This window comes from Dendropsophus ebraccatus, chromosome 8, assembly GCF_027789765.1.
Source record: "Dendropsophus ebraccatus isolate aDenEbr1 chromosome 8, aDenEbr1.pat, whole genome shotgun sequence".
Lineage (NCBI taxonomy): Eukaryota > Metazoa > Chordata > Amphibia > Anura > Hylidae > Dendropsophus > Dendropsophus ebraccatus.
This window is the reverse complement of record NC_091461.1, coordinates 122,554,596-122,575,219: the sequence shown is the minus strand read 5'-3', so window position 1 is coordinate 122,575,219 and position 20,624 is coordinate 122,554,596. Positions and strand designations below refer to the sequence as shown.

The 20,624-nt window shown below is 47.7% G+C and overlaps 2 protein-coding genes across 2 annotated transcripts in view; both read right to left on the bottom strand.

Moving 5' to 3' along the window:
* Positions 1-3,651, bottom strand: part of GLIS1 (GLIS family zinc finger 1) — a 75,555-nt gene extending 71,904 nt beyond the window's left edge. Inside the window, exon 1 of the mRNA XM_069981641.1 lies at positions 3,569-3,651. Within this exon, the coding sequence (XP_069837742.1) occupies positions 3,569-3,602 (34 nt within the window). The 5' untranslated portion in view covers positions 3,603-3,651. The remainder of the gene's footprint in view (positions 1-3,568) is intronic.
* A 1,566-nt stretch (positions 3,652-5,217) lies between these two features.
* On the bottom strand, positions 5,218-20,596 carry NDC1 (NDC1 transmembrane nucleoporin). Its single transcript, XM_069981640.1, has 18 exons — positions 20,400-20,596; positions 18,044-18,164; positions 16,889-16,990; positions 16,058-16,232; positions 15,837-15,978; positions 14,586-14,694; positions 14,147-14,198; positions 13,627-13,759; positions 13,171-13,260; positions 11,097-11,178; positions 10,850-11,011; positions 9,620-9,862; positions 9,229-9,341; positions 8,750-8,800; positions 8,334-8,397; positions 6,665-6,765; positions 6,026-6,186; positions 5,218-5,343 (listed from the first exon to the last, which is right to left on the bottom strand). Exons 1-18 carry the CDS (start codon positions 20,421-20,423, stop codon positions 5,280-5,282), a joined length of 1,989 nt encoding a protein of 662 aa, XP_069837741.1. The 5' UTR covers positions 20,424-20,596; the 3' UTR covers positions 5,218-5,279.
* Between the last annotated feature and the right edge of the window lie 28 nt (positions 20,597-20,624).

Here is a 20,624-nt window from a genome sequence, read left to right as displayed (position 1 = left end):
TTATTGGTCGTTGTTCAATACATTGTGTGAAACGATGGATGTTGTTTGCATTGACTTCAATGCAAATCATTGAATTATAACAAGAACGGCCGTTATTTTCATAAAAAGTACAGTGTGTGACCATAGCCTAAAGCTGTCCGGCTAGGTGCGTGGTCAGTGCAAGGAGCACCGGAATCCCCTGAGTAAATGTGCCGGGACGTCCGAGGAGACCCCGCTCCCTTTCCAGGGATCTGAGCTGCTCGCTGTCCGTTCCTTTCATGTGATCCCGGCTTGAGGCTCAAAGGACGTTTTACAAGTAAGAGGAGCCTCGGTTTTCAAGCTTTTCTATTGTTCTTTTGATTATTTGTGTGTATGGGGGGGGGGTTGTTTGTTGTTTTGGGCGTTTTATGAAACCCGAATCCTCGCGGCAGTTGTGAAATAATTACCTGCATAAAATGAGGCAAATAATGTAAAATGAAAAAGAAAAAGCGCAGCGTATGGGAACTGTCGGCTAATTTTTCACTGAATTCAATTTAAATAAAATAAATGGGGAAAAACGGACATTAATTGGACATTTTAAGGATACCCTCCACTATCCTTTTTCATGTAAAATAGCCGCCATTCGGTCCAGTTTTAGTCAGAATATACTACTAGGTTATCTGCAAATGAGAGATTTTCTTGGGCCAAAAAATTGTGAAAAACATTGAAAATTTTGAGCCATAAATTGCTGAAAAAAAAAATAATTTTATGTTATGGCTGTAAAATTCTGATAAATGGGAATGAACCGGTAATTTATCAGGTGTTATTAGGAATCTACCGCCCGGGTTATATCTCTGGCTATATAATACTGATCATTGCCGGAGGGGCTATGGCGGTATGGAGACCATGCTGTGGACGTGCGGTACCGCTTTACCTTTCCAGCAGTTTTGGGGTTCTAGCCCCTCATCAGTACAGTGCAGGAGAGAGAATGCAGGGGGGGTCCGAGGGGGGGGGGGGGGATTCATAGCAGTGATAGGTGGCGGACATTTACTTACCACGATACGTTTAAGTTAGGCAAATAAATGCACTTGTCTCCTCAAAGACCCCCGGGATTGTGGACCCCCTCTCTCTGTGTCCTCTTTGTCAGTCTTGCCGCCCAGTTGCAGCGCCCATCACAGCCAATGTGTATGACAATCCCCCCCCCCCCCCCCCCCCCATAACCAGTTTTACTTACAAGATATTAGAAATACAGAAGTGGTGAACATTAGTATATATATATATATATATATATATATATATATATATATATATATTACTCAAATCATGGGGCCGGCTAGGGAAATTATGCAGGAGATTTAGATATCAGACACAGGTAACATCACAGGTAAAGACGCCGAGATATGACAAACTCAGCTCTGCTACATCACTAAAGGACAAACTCAGCTCTGCTACATCACCAAAGGACCAGACTCAGCTCTGCTACATCACTAAAGGACAAACTCAGCTCTGCTACATCACCAAAGGCAAACTCAGCTCTGCTACATCACCAAAGGACAAACTCAGCTCTGCTACATCACCAAAGGACCAAACTGAGCTCTGCTACATCACCAAAGGACAAACTCAGCTCTGCTACATCACCAAAGGACAAACTCAGCTCTGCTACATCACCAAAGGACAAACTCAGCTCTCCTACATCACCAAAGGACCAAACTCAGCTCTGCTACATCACCAAAGGACAAACTCAGCTCTGCTACATATTACGTATCACTTACTCATCCAGAGACATCGCTAAAGAGTTTAACTGACTCTTCAAATTAAAGCAAATATGAATGTAAAAAAATAAAGAAATAATAAATATATTTATGTAAAAATATCCCAAAGACACAGGTGACGGTGTCCCGGACGCCATGTACTGGGGGTCATCTGCCTGGTATATAAGTTGTCACCAGTTTGGGGAGGACTGCGGGTTAACTTAGTTTTAAGAAAAAGTTTCATTTAATTCCAGCTCTGCTACATCTGTACACACACTATAGCAGACTCAACTTTGTCATTCGGTGTAATGTATAGATTTACATAGGACTGCTGGAAAGTGAAACCAACCACACAACATCTGCAGAAGTACAACAGATCCCAGTGGCTCCCACTTACCCTTCATCCTGCTGCGGTGATGGCGAGTGTTACCGCTCCTGGGATCCTTGGAGATGGTTTACATGTCTTGTAAGATGAGGGTAGGAGACCCAGCACATCAGCAGAGAGAAGGGGCTATGGATGGGGAGGGGGGGTAAGGAGGGAGGTCTCCTCATCATCATCATCATAGAAAAGGGTCTACGGATGGGGGGGGGGGGGGTGATGAAGGAGGTCTCATCCATTACAGCAAAGATAAGGGTCTAGGGATGGGGGGGGGGGGGGGGGGGGGGGGGTAATGAAGGAGGTAAGTACTGGGAGACTGGAGATTTTTAACAGAATTAAATTACAAATCTTTATAACTTCCTGACACCAGTTGATTTAGAAGAATTTTTTTCCGTCTGGAGTTCCCCTTTAACACTCTTTGTTCTGTGGTAAGATGCATTATAATCACAGGAAATGACTTCTTCATTAATTTCTGAAACCAGTTGATTTTTAAGAAAAAGATTTTCGCCGGCGTACCCCTTTTACTAAAATACACCTTGGAAAAAAGCTGCCAGCAGTTTTTCCATTTTTTTTTTTTGCAGTTTTTCAGGCATTTTCACATTTTTGTGTAAATTTCGATGGGCATTTTATTTTTCTCTCTGCTGTTTTTCCTTTTTTCCCACTATTTGTCATGTGATTCTGGGATTCTCGGCTTCCTGTTTATGAATTGGGCATTTTTACCCCCCTATTGAAGTCCATGGGGGAAGATGCCAGAACAATGCAGAACACTGGCTGCTGCAATAGCGGAAAAAAAAATAGTCACCCAGTCTGACTCCCGCCTCACGCACTGGATACCTTTTATAACCAGAATGAACGTTTGTCTGACACTTAGTTGTAAAGCCGTCAAAAATTCATTGGTTGGTGTCTGTGCGTGCAAGAAGAAAGAAGCGTGCGGCTGAGCGCTTCTCCCTCTGCTCTGTGTGCACACGGCTGAAACAGTCCTATAGACTTACATTGGGAGAAAACGCTTTGCACAGATTATTCTAGCGAATCCGCTTACCCAGCAAAGCATCTGATGCGTCTCGATGACTTGTCTTTAAAGTGACGGCACCCACTGAACTTTACAGCATTTTGTGCAAAAAAACCCTAATAATAATAATATAAATGATGAGAGCACAGAGCACCAATGTGATGGGACTGGACCCGCCAGGTCTCACTATTACAGTCACAACAATATTGTTAACCTGGCAATAACCTATCAGTCCGTGCAAATGGCGTAAACTGTGCGGCCCATCTACTGTAAGCGCTACGGTAAATGCAGTTATTATAGGCAGTTTATATGTGCTTTATGTGATATTATACCGCCACATACTGCTCTATAGTGTGTAAGACACATGATAAAGCTGTCCTCTCATCTAAGCCAAAAACACACGTGCCGCCATCATACAATCTCATGTAGAAGTGACATAAAGTAGTGAGAGAGACCTGAAGTGGGTCCTACCGTTCCTGTAGAGGAGGCAGCCGGCTCCGGGCATCTCACTGATGGCTCATCCTTTCTCCTCCATCTCTTTGCGTTTTAGCTCCTTGTCCCGTATTCCCCTCTAAGTGCTCAGTACCTCTTTAAAGCACCGTGTGTCATGTTACCGAAACCATTGAGAAGTATACCTGCGCCCCCTAGAGGTCACTATGTGGTACTGCACAACATCTGCTCAACATTAAAACGCAGCAGAGGTGCTCAAGTATTTCTTAAAGTGAAACTATCACACAAGTGCAGATTTGTACATTACTATGAAGTACTATTCCAGTACTTATCAGCTGCTGTATGTCCTGCAGGAAGTGGTGCATTCTCTCCAGTCTGACAGTGCTCTTTGCTGTTGCTCTGGACAGTTCCTGACATGGACAGAGGTGGCAGCACAGAGCACTGTGTCACACTGGAGAGAATAGACCACTTCCTGCAGGACATACATTAGCTGATAAGTACTGGAAGACTGGAGATTTTTAAATAGAAGTAAATCTATATAACTTTCTGATTACAGTTGATTTTAGCTGAGTGAAGTTCCCCTTTAATAGCATGCAGGCTATGGCAGAAATAGGACTACAAAGATTGTTTATCCTAAAGCAAGGGACCCCCATAGATTGCATCGTATTGATAGGGTGCCTCTAGGGAGGAGCGAACCGGGTTCGGGTCCGAGTCCATCTGAACCCGATTGTTCTGCATGTGATTAGCGGTGGCTGCTGAAGTTGGATAAAGCCCTAAGGCTATGTGGGAATCATGGATATAGTCATTGGCTGTATCCATGTTTTCCAGACAACCTTAGAGCTTTATCCAACTTCAGCAGCCGCAGCTAATCACATGCCAAAGTTCTGGTTCGGATTGACTCGAGCTGCTCCAGGTTCGCTCATCTCTAGTGTATACCCATTATACTTATACTTGTATATAGCTCTTAGGTTATGTCCGCTCTCTGTCCCATTGGAAGTTGTTCATCAGTTCTGGCTCATCACTTTTTAATGTCTTTTATCCAGTATGATATTTTACGTAACATAGTTATTTGGTTAGGCAGAAATATAAATTATAAATTATATATATATATATATATATATATATATATATATATATATATATATATATATATATATATATATATATATATATATATATATATATATATATATATATATATATATATATATATATATATATATATATATACACACACACACACACACACTATATGAGTATTATGCTGGGGATGATAAGGGAACAAAAACGTGCACATCGCTCCCTGGCTCCAGAGCTGGAGATCACTGTGCTCCACTCTAGGCCACTTCTAGGTATGAGGGGGACCTGGAATGTGACGTGTCAGGTCCGCTCAGCCAGTCAGTGGCAGAGGAGGGACAACACTACAGCTGCTGACCGGCTAAGTGGGCTTGCAACGTCATGTCCTAAGTGCCCCCTAGACCAGGAAGTGACCAGGGATCAGATCGAAGGACAGTTTAGGGGGCGGGTGGGGGTTGTCTGTGTCTGGACATTTTAAATAAATTTAGATTAAAATAAACATGTGGGGTGGAGGAAAAAAAAAAAAAAAAGTACAATTTTTTACTACATCTGTGTAACAATGGATGACACCGATCAACTTCAAAAACTGTTCACCTTTAATGTAAAGTCAATTGCATCAAAAAACATAGAAAATATCAGTTTTCAAGCAGAAGGATTATTCCTTGAAATCAAGAAATTGTTGCATCTTTTTCCGATGTTCTGAAGATACAGGAACAGCGCTGGAAAAAAGGGAACACCTTCAGGTTAACCCTGCGAGGTTGTCAAATAATTAAAGTTCAACCTGTCACTGAAGGGGGGGGGGGGGGGACAAAACAATTTTAGAAATTTATTACAGACAAGTCAAAAGTTTCGGTTGGTGGTGGTCTGCAACGTTCAGAGCCCCCACTAATCAGGGGAGAAGTACGTGGCCTAATGCTATGTATGTGTGTGTGTGTGTGTGTGTGTGTGTATGTATGTGTGTGTGTGTGTATATATGTGTGTGTGTGTGTGTATATATATATGTGTGTGTGTGTGTGTATATATGTGTGTGTGTGTGTGTGTATGTATGTGTGTGTGTGTGTGTGTGTGTGTGTGTGTGTGTATGTGTGTGTGTGTGTGTGTGTGTGTGTGTGTGTGTATGTATGTGTGTGTGTATGTATGTGTGTGTGTATGTATGTGTGTGTGTGTGTGTATGTATGTGTGTGTCTCAGGAGATGGCTTATAGACTTTCTATACGAGTCCATCTCAGTCATGTGGACAGAACGCTTATCATGCACTTCTCTCTCGAATACATCTGGCAGAGATCTCTGCACAGAGACCCTGAACGATCAATAAGTTAAGAGGTATTTTTACTAGGCGACAGCCATTAATATTCCTCCTGTCACTTGCTGTATCAGCCCTTCCCCTGTACAGGATTCTTACTGTAAGTGCTCTCCGAACGTTGTGCTTATCCTGTAGATCGCCGTCTTCAGAGTGGATCGAACCGCAAACCTGAGCGTCTTGTAAGAAGAATCTACTAAACTCGATGTAGATCTGGCAGGTTTGCTGGGGGCATGTGGAAGCTTAAAATGCTTCTCTACAGCCTGGAAGAGAAACAGTAATAAATAATGGAGGCCCCCACACAGAGCCCCGCAGGAGGAGCTCCACCGCCCCCCCATATGTACAGCCCAGCAGGAGGAGCTCCACCCCCCCCCCCATGCAGAGCCCAGCAGGAGGAGCTCCACACCCCCCCCCCCCCCATGCAGAGCCTCGCAGGAGGAGCCGCCCCACCCGTGCAGAGCCCCGCAGGAGGAGCCGCCCCACCCGTGCAGAGCCCCGCAGGAGGAGCCGGCTCTTCCTCAGTTATTCCTCCTAAAACTGTATAAAAACAACTGACAAATACTGTGCCCCACATTAACCTCTTTGTGACCTTCTTTCACAACTAGTTGACTGGACTGGTATTTGCAGTATTGCAACATCCAGAGGGGGGAACCTCCATATTCACATGATACAGTCCATAGCTATAATGATCACCTTTTGCTGCAGAGATGTAGAAGTACCTGAGGGTAACATGACGCTCACCTCGTGTAGGGTAAGAAGTGTGGCCAATATACTGGCCAGAGCGGTCTGTACAACTCCCATTTTGTCTTCAGAGAAGGAAGCGGCCACCAGATGAGACAGACCTGGATAAGAGATGACAAGATTACCATACAAAGGAATGATGCAGGGGTTAAAGGGGGACTCCAGGGGAAAACAATGTTTTCATATCAGCTGATGTCAAGTCTTCCGGTACTTATCAGCTGCTGTATGTCCTACAGGAAGTGGTGTATTCTCTCCAGTCTTACACAGTGCTCTCTGCTGCCACCTCTGTCCATGTCAGAAAACCTCTCCTGCTGGACAGTTCCTGACATGGACAGAGGTGGCAGCAGAGAGCACTGTGTCACACTGGAGAGACTACACCACTTCCTGCAGGGCATACAGCAGCTGATAAGTACTGGAAGACTGGAGATTTTTAAATAGAAATACATTACAAATCTGTATAACTTTCCAGCACCAGTTGATTTAAAAACTTTTTTTTTTTAGTGGCAGACATAGGGGAGATGTTCCTACCACAACCATACATGACTGCCTGTGTATGTCAGCCTGGCAGTGGGTGAACTATGCCCAGGACCACACATGATGGAAATATTCCTCTCTGGATCTATGATGTGAGAAACCACAGCAGCAGCTTCTGCAGATCTCACTCCTGCTACCTTGTAGTGAAATCTGCAGCATTTCTGCAACTGTAAGACAAGACTGAGGATCTGAAAGCTTGTGGACGCAGCATGTGGAGGAGACAGTAACACCGCAAATAAAATCTGCAGCAAATCTGACCATTGCAGAGTCTCCCCGAAATTTCTTATTTACAGCCCCAGGTTTGCACAGATTATTATATTTTTGAAATAAGACAGAAGTGTCATGTGACCAGGCCAATATGATAATGTGTGTTAGGAGCTCAGTATAGCCATGTTCTTTCAAAAACAGTGCCACCCCTGTCCACAGGTTGTGCGGAGTATTACAATTCAGCTCAATTCACTTCAATAGAATGGAGCTGTAATACCGCACCCAACCCGAGCACAGGAGAGGTGCTGTTTCTGGAAGAAAGTGGCCATGTTTCTTTTAAGCCAGGGTAACTTTCTTTAAAGTCAATGGAGCTTGTTAGAGATGAGTGCAATTGAGCATGTATGCGTACGATCATACAACAATTGATTACCAGTGGCTGCAGCTCTGAAACTGTCTGGAAAACAGCAATAGGCTGTATCCATGTTTTCCCGGACATCCTAGGTCTGCATCCATCTTCAGCCACCGGTAATGACATGCTGAATGATCGGACGCATGCCTGCTTCAGTTGCGCTCATCTCTAGAGCCGGTGGCTGTATGTGCACAAGTATGACAGCATCCCATTTTGGCAGGTTGCCGATGTATATGTGTAATGTATTGTAAAGTCATAATGTGAACCCGGACTAGGCCACAATATTCACTTCTGCTTTTAGATAATTTATTCCCATTAACTACTCCTGCAATGGAGAGATGATAGGTCTGGAACTGTTAAATCACAGATTTGAGGTTCATCCATCATCTCTACATTGCAGGAGTAGTTGATAGCGGCCCATGGCTTTATGAAGAATATGCATATACATAGATATACCTGACCAAGTTTACCCTGTTACATGGTCAGGAAATAATGGAGCACAGGGATCACACCCCTCACCTTCCAAAGCCCAAATGTGGATCTGTGAATCAGCGAAGACTTCCTGACTGGAGGCCTCTGGATGCTGTAAATAAGGGGAGAAAAATCAGCCGATCCGTACAGACACCATGACTGAAACCCACACAGTCTGTGCCAGAAACCCCTCGCACACAGTCTGTGCCAGAAACCCCTCGCACACAGTCTGTGCCAGAAACCCCTCGCACACAGTCTGTGCCAGAAACCCCTCGCACACAGTCTGTGCCAGAAACCCGAGATCTCAGAGTATTCAGTGTTTATCAGGATCCCTGTGATATTTATTAATCTGGTAACTATTCGGCTGAATTAAAGGCAATTGTACAGTAGTATTAGGTCCATCCTTGCAGCTGCTTGTGGCACAGATTAGAGTAAAAGTCACGTCGCTGAAGCTTCACACTTACCTTGCTGAATAGATACATGAACAAAACTCGTTTTGCCAAGAAATATTTGATCTATAAAAAAACAAAAAAAAAACCATTAAATATGTTACACTATACGGAAATGGAAGATGATAAAATATACAATGTTAATCCATTAGTAGTTACATTGCCCCATTTAAAGGGATGTCTCAGGAAGACAAACTGTGTCCTATGGAGAAGCATGAGGGTAGCTTGTGCAAAGCAATGGATTTCACTCACACAAAATATATAGCAGGGATTTATAAGTTACATGTTAGAAAAGTAAGAAAACAGCAAATATATAAACAAGTAGTAACTATTAAATACAAAAAAGCCAAGAATTGTATAATCATTAACACAATATAAAGCTCTCTCCAGAGGCCTGGACCCTCCATTCATGTAGTATCGTGTGATGATCATACATGGCACAGATCCCAGCCCTGTCCCAGCAATATGAGCAGCGTAACGCCTCCCGCACCTACCTGCTCCAGTCTGTTGTGGAGCCACGTATAGAAGACACGCTGACCATCACCACCCGCGGGGCCAGAGCTGGATTTAGCCAGGGGAGAAACCTCTGACTCCTTACTCTGGATGTCTATGGAAAAAAACAAAATACATAGGAAAGACTGATTGATTATTATTTAAGACCATTGCAGGTAAAACTGATATCCTATGTTCTGCTTAGCACAGGGCCCAGGAGTGGTGCACCAGCCCACGATCAGGCACTGTCCCCTCAGATCTTGTATACGTAACAGTCTTGTTTGGAGTTTCCCTTTAAAGTTAAGGCCTCATTCACATCACTGATCACATGGCCTATTGTGTTTCCGGCCTATTGGGCCATGACTGGCTACAGAAACAAGTTAGTGCACTCACCTGATTCACAGGTCCAGAGCTTTACGCCTTTTCTCATAACATGGGGGCTCTGGACAGATCCATGCCATGGAGAACTTTGGTCAATACCAGCTATGCGACCAATTGCAGGGGAGGCAAAAGGACTACCAGAGTCCCACTTTGCTTTGAGTGAAGCACCGGGCTTCAGAACAGAAGGGATGGGGATCCGGGGAGTTGGGAAAATGTTTGGTGAGGGTTCAACTGTGTCATTGATGAAAGATGCACCTGAGCATGAATTGGAAAAAAAATTATTATATATATGTTAGTAGGGGGGAAAAAAAGAAAGAGAAAAAACTAAAGCAGAGCTGTGATGGGTTGCTACAGGCGGTTTAAACACTGAGAAATCTGGACCTATAGTGTTACCTTTGACAAATGTAAGTGTACCGGTCGCTTTAAATACTTTTTGATATGTCCAGAGATTAAAGGGTTTGTCCTGCGGTCGACATTTTATAATGTAAAACAATAAACATGTTATCCTTACCAGTCTGCGCTCCCTGTGTTCTCATTTGGTGTTGCCCGCTGACTGCAGAGCCTCCACTGCCAAGAGGAACTAGTCTCTGGAGTGACAGCTAATCACTGACTAAGGCGGGGCATCACTGCGGCCAGCGATTGGCTGAGCAAGCTGTCACTCTCGAGACAAGTTAGTCTTAGAAGTGGGGGCTCTGCAGTCAGCAGGGGACACAGGGAGTGTGGACGGGTATGGATAGAATGTTTATTGTTTTATATGCACCAGCAGCCGCACTGGAGAGACTACTTTAACAACTTCTAACACTAGTTCTATCCATTGGTTGAGATGTGAAAAAACAGACCCTGACTAATCAAAACTTTTGACAATATCTCTGCAACATGTCAAAGTTTTTCTCCTTTTAAAGTGACCGTTACCATTTAAAACATAAAATAACACGAAGGTGAGGTAATGACAAGAGAGGAGCGCAACTGGAGTATTTTTGAGTCCGATTGTTCGTCATTTGATTACCGGTGGCTGCAGAAGTTGGATGCAACCCTAGGGAGTCCTGGAAAACATGGCTACAGCCATAGGTCATAGACTGTATAACCCCAGGACTCCCTAGGGCTGTATCCAACTTCTGCAGCCACCGCTAATCTAATGCTGAACAATCCGACTTGAGCATGCTGGAGCTGCTCTTATCTCTAGTCATGAAAGTTATTGGTTTTAGCCAGCAAAACATGAGGTAAATGACTGGGAGGGCACACCTGAGCTGCTGGAAGATTTTCTCGTATCTGAAGAGGATGATGAGAGGATGATACGTCCATTACTGGCCGCAGCTTCTTGATGGGCAACAAGTCTGGAGGTCAGATTTGTTAGGACACCCAGGCACTCCCTAGAGATGGCGGTCCAGTTGTGAGGATGCCCTCCTGTCAATGATTAAGTGAGATGAATCAGCGTCCGGTCCAGCGGTCACTCATTCTGCCGACTTCCTGATGTTATTAAGCTGTATACCTGGCTGGCTGAGGCTGAACACTTCTTGTCTTCGAGATGGAGAGTACTGAGAAAGGAGCATCAAGTCTTGGAAGGCCAGATACTGCGGAGGACAGAGAATATGCAACAATGGCGTCACAACTTCTAGCTACAAAGAGAACATTTATTATTTTATATCTTGTTTGTACTACAATTGTACTATGTAGTGAGCCCCTTCATGTCCCATGAGATAAAAAGATTTCCCAGTGAAATAGTTTTTCCACCTTTCCCTTTTTGGCAAAACTGACATTACCTACAGTCTTCAGGTCAGTACAATTACAGCGGTGACCGATTCATGTAGCTTTATAGAAGTTTTAAAAAAAGCTGCTTCAGGCTGAAATCACACAGCAGTTTTTTCGAGAACTACCAGTGCGGTTTTTGTGCCAAAACCAGAAGAGGATCCAACAGAAAAGACAAGTCCTCACTTTTAATTTTCCATCCCATTTGAATCCACTTCTGGTTTCGACACAGAAACTGCACAATGCAGTTCATACGTACTGCACTGACTCATGAGGGTATGTTCCAAACGTTGCAATAACACAATGTTTACATGTTGCTGTCTAGCTCCTGTAACAAGTGCCACAGAGTCCAGAAAGAACAAAAGTAGCTGCCCCTCATCCCTCTCCCCTGTTCCCCGTTTTGGGTAACCCCTCTTTTCCGAGTGGCACAGAAGATCCAGTTTTTCGGGCTTGGTTCAGAGCTGGCTCATTCCGAGCCATCGCTTTTCTTCAGGGCTCGGCGTGGCGGTCCCTCACTGACCTCAAGGATCTCTTGGACCCGGCTCCCTTGGGGTTCTGGAGGGCGTTACAACTCCACCATTTCCTTTGCTCCTTCCCGAACCCCTCGGGCTTCTCCCGTCCTTCCACGCACTTTGAAACTCTTTGTCTGGGCTCGGGACCACTCCGCTATTCTCTCTCCCTCTTATACTCCCTGTTGGGCTCCCCACCAGAACAGCCACCACCTCCCTTTCTCACCGCCTGGGAGGAAGATCTAGGTATCTCCCTCTCTGCGGATCAAGCTGACAGAGTTCTAACCTGTACACACTCCTGCTCTATATCTTCTCGCCTCCAGGAGGCGGGTTACAAATTGCTTTCTCGTTGGTATCGGGTCCCCACCCGGCTTCACCGCATTTTTTCTGACGTCTCGCCTCTGTGCTGGAGAAACTGTGGTGAGGAAGGCACTCTCCTACACATTTTCTGGAATTGCCCCAAATTGGTACCCTTTTGGAAGGAGGTGTGGCGTATCACCTTCACCGATCAGCGGCTGCCTTTCTCCCCAGCGCTCTCTCTCTTGCACATTGTGGACATGCCCCTTTAGACCTACCGGCGCTCTGTTCTCCGACACCTGATTAATGCTGCCAGAGCTTGTATTCCGGCTCTCTGGCGCAGTCCCGACCCCCCCAAGCATTGCCATGTGGATCCACAAAGTGGTGGACATCAAGCACATGGAAGATCTCACTGCACAGATGCATGGCCGTGACAAGCAGTTTTTTCGGACTTGGTTCTACTGGGACCAGTTTGTCGAGACGGATGAATACAAGACTCTCCTGGCTCAGTGAGATGCGGCCTGCTTTCTACCCCCCCCCCCCCCATCCCTCCCCTTCCTTTCTTTTTCTCTTTTTCTCCCTCTTCTCTTTTTCCGTTTGCTCAGTTGCTTCTCTTCGGTCTCTGACCAAGTGGTAGCACGCTCCTTGCTCATAAATACCTGTGCAAGACCTCTCCCAGAGGAAGCTATGGAGTGCATTTGTTCGGTTCAGCACATCCGTCAGTAGTTTTTGTTGTTCCCCCTCCCCTCTTTTTTGTCGCTTTTGTTTACTTGAGTTCCTACTACTTGTAGCGTTTCACCCGGTTGGGTGTGGCATGTAATGTTTTCCTTTTACAAAATTGTGAAAATTTAATAAAATTGAGAATTAAAAAAAAAAAAAAAAAAAAAAAGTAGCTGTAGAGAGGGTTCACAAGGAAGGACTTCCCTCCATTACATTATATATATAAATTTACTAAGGTATACAGGCACACCAAGGTATACAGCTCTGTGCAGATATCTTCATTCCACTTACTTTTAGCAGAGGAGAACCACAGCTCAACATGTTTGGAAGACATTTTTTTGCTTCTTCGGGAAAGGCGGTCTGCACAGGAAACATGTGGGCCTAGAAGTATAGAAAGGATAACAATATAGGGGACAATATACTACAAGAGCCGGACGCAGAAAGAGACGCATTATCGAAATCCACTAATGAAGACATCTCCGAATGCCAGGAGGAACCTTCCCCTTCGCTTACTATACAGAAATATCAGGCGTTTGGCCTCAATTATAGAGTTTCTAAACCAAAATTTGGGCCTGGCGCCCACTGCAACCAATCACAATTCAGTTATCGAGAGGCGACTATGGGCACAAGGTTTTTTCTCCATAGTCTGGATGAGGCCCAATATATATACATAGGGATGAGTCCTAGAGAGGGACACAGCGTGTGTGAATGCAGCCGTATACAATAAATCCCACCTGCCCCACTAACCTCAGTACTGTAGATCTGGAAGAGCAGCCATGCAGTGTACCAGGTGGTAAGGAGGAACACGCCAGACAGCCATATCTGGTAAAAGAGTGACAGGTCCAGGAGTCCACGAAGGGTATCCAGCGGTGGTAAGTGTCTGCACAGAACATATACATAGCACAGGTCTGTGACTGCAATACCATCATGTATCCATTCATCTTCTGGCTTATACAACAAGTGCCCAACCTGCACCTGAGTCCTGGTGGATACAGCCTATGGCCTATGTCTGTATCCATGTTTTCCCAGACTCCCCAGGGCTGCATCCAACTTCTTCAGCCACCGGAAACCAAATGCTGAACAATAAGACTCCAGCATTCTCCAGTGTCGCTCATCTCTACTTATTTCCATTACTTCCTTAAACTACAACTGTGATGCGGCTTTTAGCATGGACCTCTCCCCCCCCCTCCCCCACACACTACAGAAGAGGAGGCAGTAGTACAGCATAGTGAAGGCCAGGATCTTTATTTATTAACATACAACTTACCGATCCATTTGGAGATTTAGGATTGTTTGAATCCATTTTCTTGGAATATAGCCTGGAATAAAAGGTAAAAATTATGAGAAATGTGCACGGGTGTAAAGTTTATGTATACCCGTGTATGTATGTGTGCGTCTATTTTGTGTCTGTCTGTGTTTATTTTATATATACACTGTATGTACTGTTATATACTGTGTATATGTATGTATGTATGTGATTATTTTGTGTGTATATTTTATGTATGTATGTGTATATTTTATATATACAACTGTGTAAGTATGTATGTGTATATTTTATGTATGTTTATATTTTATATATACAACTGTGTAAGTATGTATGTGTATATTTTATGTATGTTTATATTTTATATATACAACTGTGTAAGTGTGTATGTGTATATTTTATGTATACGTGCATATGTAGGAGGTAACAATATAAAACCTACCAAGGAAAAAATAGACAATGGCAAAATTCCGGACCAGGTACAGAGACTGGACGCAGCTGTGCTTCAGAAGTTTCCGGACACTTTGGCGGAACTGGAAATACTTGAATTGCTTAAAAAATTTTTTAGAGAAAATAAACAGTTTTAAGAGTCCAGCAATTCTACATGTAGATGAAGTGTGCAGTACAGACATGTCTAACGTTTTAACCTGTTGGGTCTGATGCATACAAAGAGGCAGGATACGTGCACACTCCCTGTGTTCTCTCCCAATTCTGAGCCATGTGACTGAGATAGACGCCTAATGTGAGGGTCCTTTTACACAGAGAGATTTATCTGATAGATCTTTGAAGCCAAAGCCAGGCATGGATTTGAAAAGAGTAGAAATATCAGTCTTTTCTTTATGACCTGTTCTCTGTTTATAGTCTATTCTTGGCTTTGGCTTCAAAAATCTGCCAAATAATCTGTGTTAAAGCACCCCAAGTCTATGGGCTCATCTTGGGGAGTAAGAAGTGAATCATTCTTCAATCTGACAGATTATTGAAGCCAAGGTCAGGAATGGACTATAAACAGAGAACTAACAGGTCTTAAAGGAAAGACTGAGATTTATCCCCTTTTGAAATCCTTTCCTGGCTTAGGCTTCAATAATCCTGTCTGTGTAAAAGCCCCATTAGGGCCCTATTAAATGGCTCAATATTAGGAGCGAGTGCCAACCAGTCAGGTTAGCGCTCGCTTGCTCCACGGTCCCTTGCTCGATGTTGGCGCAATTACACGGACCGACAGCGAGATGGTAAGATCGCGGGGAGCTGCTGGAGGGACCCCCGGACAATCTTCAGATTGTCCATAGAGAATAGTGGCGGTCTGTTGCCACCGCTCCTGTTACATGGCCAGCAGATCATCTCTATCATTATCAGGATTTTAGGGTATGGTTTAAATCAACGTTCAGCTGCCATTGTGCATGTTGGCTGATTATTGATTTAAAACAGGATTACACAAAACGATTATTGTCCAGAAAAGCTAAAGACGTCCAATAATCACTAGGTGTAATAGTAACCTTAGATCAGATCAGCTGTTGCAAAACCTCAATTTCCCATCACGCCAGGACCACCAAAGCTTTAGCTCTCCAGGCATGATGGGAATTGTGGTTTTGTAGCAGCTGGAGGGCGGCAGGCTCCCCATCCCTGGATTAGACGTATGCATGTAGATGAGGACGTTACTGGAATACATGAGTAGTAATAATAATATACTAGTTCTTACCCGCACAGAAGGAAAAGACAAGCAGTTCATATTGTGAATGAAATACAGTAGACTGTAGCTGTACCCCATGAAGCCTCCGGTCAGCAGCAGAAAGAGGTAACGTTCATTCAGACACATAGCCTGACCGCCGGCTTCCTGACCACTGAGGAGAGAGAACATACACAGCGTTATATCCTAGTGTTACTGCTCAGTGTTATAGGTCCCATACGTAACTTACTCACCTGGGGTCTGGACTGCAGGGAACGGTCAGGCCTTGATATTGACTCTGACCAAGGAGAGTGCAGCACCAGAACACCAGCACCCCCATACCGGCGTGTATGAAGGAGTGAAGCACATGGTGGGGAAGGAGCATGAGTCCGAGCAAGGAGAGACGGGAACTGGGGATGGAAGGCACCACTGTGGATGAGAGCGACATCAGCATCAATAAACCGAACAGGCAGAGGCCGTAGAGTGTCCGAGGTGCTGCACGGCCAGGCTGAGTCAGCGCTTATAGCTAAGCATCATGGGAGAGGCAGCATGCCACAGGATAGGGGACAGGTAAGATCACAGAGGACCAATCTCCGTATCCTTCGGCGATCTCCAGATCGGTCCCAGCTGTGGGTGCGGCATGTGACCTGCGGCTCTGTTCATTCTCTATGGAGCCATCGGAGAGAGCGATGATTACAGCGCTCCATAGAGAATGAATATAGAGCCATGGGTCACATGCCATATTCACAGCTGTATTCATAACAAAGGTGCCAGGGCCAGATATGGAGATTACCAGGGGGTGCGGAGGTTGGACCCCGATCTCCACAGGACACAAGTTGTAATCAGAAAACCCTTTTAAAGTGTAACTACCATTTAAAAAAAAAAAAAAAAAAACTTCTCACATGTAATAGCGGAAAGTCAGAAGTGTATATCATTCAGGGCGCTCTGCCCCTTCAGCTCTGCTACAGGGAGCTGAATTCCATAGACTGCTCGTATTAGCAGCCCCTTTGTTTTAGCTATCCGGGGGGTTCTCCTCGGACATATCACTATGGTAGTTACACTTTAAATGTTTCACCTGATCTCACCTGAATGGAACTGCACATTGAAGACGCACTGAATGGTCTGCAGGAGACTGAGAAGCAGCAGACAGAAGAAGGTGGAGCTGCTGAGGGCGTCTCTGATGGAACCTACAGAAACAGATACAGCGATTACAGCAGCAGAATAGTAGAAGGGCAACAATATTACTAATTATAGTCATCAACCATATCCTATGCTAAAGGGGAACTCCAGGGAAAATCTTTTTCTTTCAAATCCACTGGTGTCAGAAAGTTACACAGATTTGTCATTTTTTACTTCCGTTAACCCCTTAATGACAAAGTGGATTTTGGCCCTAATGACGGAGCCAGTTTTCTCCTCACCTTCTAAGAGCCATAGCGCTTTTATTTCATCACCTACGAGGTTGACTGGGGCATCGTTCTTTTCACCACAGTGTCTAGTTTTTATTAATTTTTATTTTTGATAAATAATATGAAAAAACTAAATCTGGCACTTTTGTCCTCTTTCCGTTTACGCTGCTCAGGCACAGTATTAAACGACCTCCCTCCAACCAGGGTGTGTTCAGGCGCAGATCCCCAGGAGATGCAAAATTCATGTATAAAAAGGTATTAGTTTTTTTTATTATTAATAAATTTTAATACATGAATTTTGCATCTCCTGGGGATCTGCGCCTGAACACACCCTGGTTGGAGGGAGGTCGTTTTATTTCTATCCATCTTGTATGGTTTACCTGGGGGCAGCAGCGATCCTTTACCTGCGGTTGTTGAGTGTTGTGCCTCCCTTTGCATAACCCCAGGTGAGAGTTTTTCAATCTTTTCTCTCACCTACCACATATCCCCCTGATCTGTGCTATGGAGCGCTCTTCCAATTTCTCTTGCAGGCATAGTATTGTTATAGATCGCACAATTGTGGCGGGGGAGGATGCTGCTGATAGAAGCCGCTCCTCACTCTCTTATAAAGTGTAAGCTCAGCTTGGTTCATGGAGCCCCCACAGACCCTAACGTAAGTGTATGCCATATGTTATCTGGGCGATGACTTTTATGGCAAACATTGATTGGGCATGGTACTTCCCACAACTCAATCTGATTGGTGGGTGTGTGAACCCCCAGCCCCCGACCAATCAGAAGTGCAGACACATTGAGTGACACATGAAATGACAGGGACTCTCTATGGACTCTGCTCACCTGTAAGGCACTGTGCTGGATGGAAGATGTGGAACTTGCTGAGACAGATGAAGGCCAAGCAGTTCAGTGGTAGCAGGATCACCGCCCAGGCCAGACTGGCAGCCACCCTCCACCTCAATACCTGCAACACAAGCAGCGACGCTGTCAGATCTGAAGTCGGATTTCAATGAAAGGAGCCGATCACTCAGGATCCATATGGAAAACGTCACCCGATTACCATCCGGTACACATCAGTCTGTGGGGCAGTGGATCCCGGCCGGGGGTGGTGGGCGCGCTGTGGGGCAGTGGATCCCAGCTGGGGGCGGTGGGCGTGCTGTGGGGCAGTGGATCCCAGCTGGGGGCGGTGGGCGTGCTGTGGGGCAGTGGATCCCGGCTGGGTGGCGTGCTGTGGGGCAGTGGATCCCAGCTGGGGGCGGTGGGCATGCTGTGGGGCAGTGGATCCCGGCTGGGGGCGTGCTGTGGGGCAGTGGATCCCGGCTGGGGGCGTGCTGTGGGGCAGTGGATCCCGGCTGGGGGCGTGCTGTGGGGCAGTGGATCCCGGCCGGGGATGGTGGGCGTGCTGTGGGGCAGTGGATCCTGGCTGGGGGCGTGCTGTGGGGCAGTGGATCCCGGCTGGGGGCGTGCTGTGGGGCAGTGGATCCCGGCTGGGGGCGTGCTGTGGGGCAGTGGATCCCGGCTGGGGGCGTGCTGTGGGGCAGTGGATCCCGGCTGGGGGCGTGCTGTGGGGCAGTGGATCCCGGCTGGGGGCGTGCTGTGGGGCAGTGGATCCCGGCTGGGGGCGTGCTGTGGGGCAGTGGATCCCGGCTGGGGGCGTGCTGTGGGGCAGTGGATCCCGGCTGGGGGCGTGCTGTGGGGCAGTGGATCCCGGCTGAGGGCGTGCTGTGGGGCAGTGGATCCCGGCTGGGGGCGTGCTGTGGGGCAGTGGATCCCGGCTGGGGGCGTGCTGTGGGGCAGTGGATCCCGGCTGGGGGCGTGCTGTGGGGCAGTGGATCCCGGCTGGGGGCGTGCTGTGGGGCAGTGGATCCCGGCTGGGGGCGTGCTGTGGGGCAGTGGATCCCGGCTGGGGGCGTGCAGTGGGGCAGTGGATCCCGGCTGGGGGCGTGCAGTGGGGCAGTGGATCCCGGCTGGGGGCGTGCAGTGGGGCAGTGGATCCCGGCTGGGGGCGTGCAGTGGGGCAGTGGATCCCGGCTGGGGGCGTGCTGTGGGGCAGTGGATCCCGGCTGGGGGCGTGCTGTGGGGCAGTGGATCCCGGCTGGGGGCGTGCTGTGGGGCAGTGGATCCCGGCTGGGGGCGTGCTGTGGGGCAGTGGATCCCGGCTGGGGGCGTGCTGTGGGGCAGTGGATCCCGGCTGGGGGCGTGCAGTGGGGCAGTGGATCCCGGCTGGGGGCGTGCAGTGGGGCAGTGGATCCCGGCTGGGGGCGTGCTGTGGGGCAGTGGATCCCGGCTGGGGGCGTGCTGTGGGGCAGTGGATCCCGGCTGGGGGCGTGCTGTGGGGCAGTGGATCCCGGCTGGGGGCGTGCAGTGGGGCAGTGGATCCCGGCTGGGGGCGTGCTGTGGGGCAGTGGATCCCGGCTGGGGGCATGCTGTGGGGCAGTGGATCCCGGCTGGGGGCGTGCTGTGGGGCAGTGGATCCCGGCCGGGGATGGTGGGCGTGCTGTGGGGCAGTGGATCCCGGCTGGGGGCATGCTGTGGGGCAGTGGATCCCGGCTGGGGGCATGCTGTGGGGCAGTGGATCCCGGCTGGGGGCATGCTGTGGGGCAGTGGATCCCGGCTGGGGGCATGCTGTGGGGCAGTGGATCCCGGCTGGGGGCATGCTGTGGGGCAGTGGATCCCGGCTGGGGGCATGCTGTGGGGCAGTGGATCCCGGCTGGGGGCGTGCTGTGGGGCAGTGGATCCCGGCCGGGGGTGGTGGGCGTGCTGTGGGGCAGTGGATCCCGGCTGGGGGCGTGCTGTGGGGCAGTGGATCCCGGCTGGGGGCATGCTGTGGGGCAGTGGATCCCGGCTGGGGGCGTGCTGTGGGGCAGTGGATCCCGGCTGGGGGCGTGCTGTGGGGCAGTGGATCCCGGCTGGGGGCGTGCAGTGGGGCAGTGGATCCCGGCTGGGCTCCAGCTGCAGAACTACAACTCCCATTATGCCTGGGGAGCCTGAGCTGTACTGTACAGCATGATGGGAGTTGTAGTTGTTCTTCAGTGTTGGGGGTAACATGCCGGCTGTATATCCGCCCCTCCCCCTGCTGGCCGCCACTGACAGCCTCCCTTCCCCCTCAGCACATGGCCGGGCGGTAAGTGACCGCATTACACCTGCCGGGCCTCCCGTCACCCTCCGCCGGTCACTGTCCCCGCCCCCGGCCTCTCACCGTGCTCTCTCCGATCCCATTCATGTCGCTGCCGCTTCCCAAATTCAAACAGTCAGCCCGGCCCGGATAGGGAAGGCCCCCTGGCGGCTGTCCTCAGTACTGCCTGCGCCAAGGGGTCCTCGGCCTGTAGGGCTGCCCGCCGCGCGCCTGACAAATAAATAATCGCTAACTACTATCCACCCCCCACCTGACGTCAGGAGGTCACGTGATCACCCACAGTCACGT

Bases quoted from the DNA above. Each gene is read 5' to 3' on its own strand.
- NDC1 (XM_069981640.1), bottom strand. From the start codon at position 20,423: ATGAATGGGATCGGAGAGAGCACG. The intron at 14,695-15,836 runs GTAAGAACTAGT...AAATTTTTTAAG, and splicing joins TGTCTTTTCCTTCTGTGCGG to CAATTCAAGTATTTCCAGTT. The intron at 8,398-8,749 runs GTAAGTGTGAAG...CCTTATTTACAG, and splicing joins TCATGTATCTATTCAGCAAG to CATCCAGAGGCCTCCAGTCA.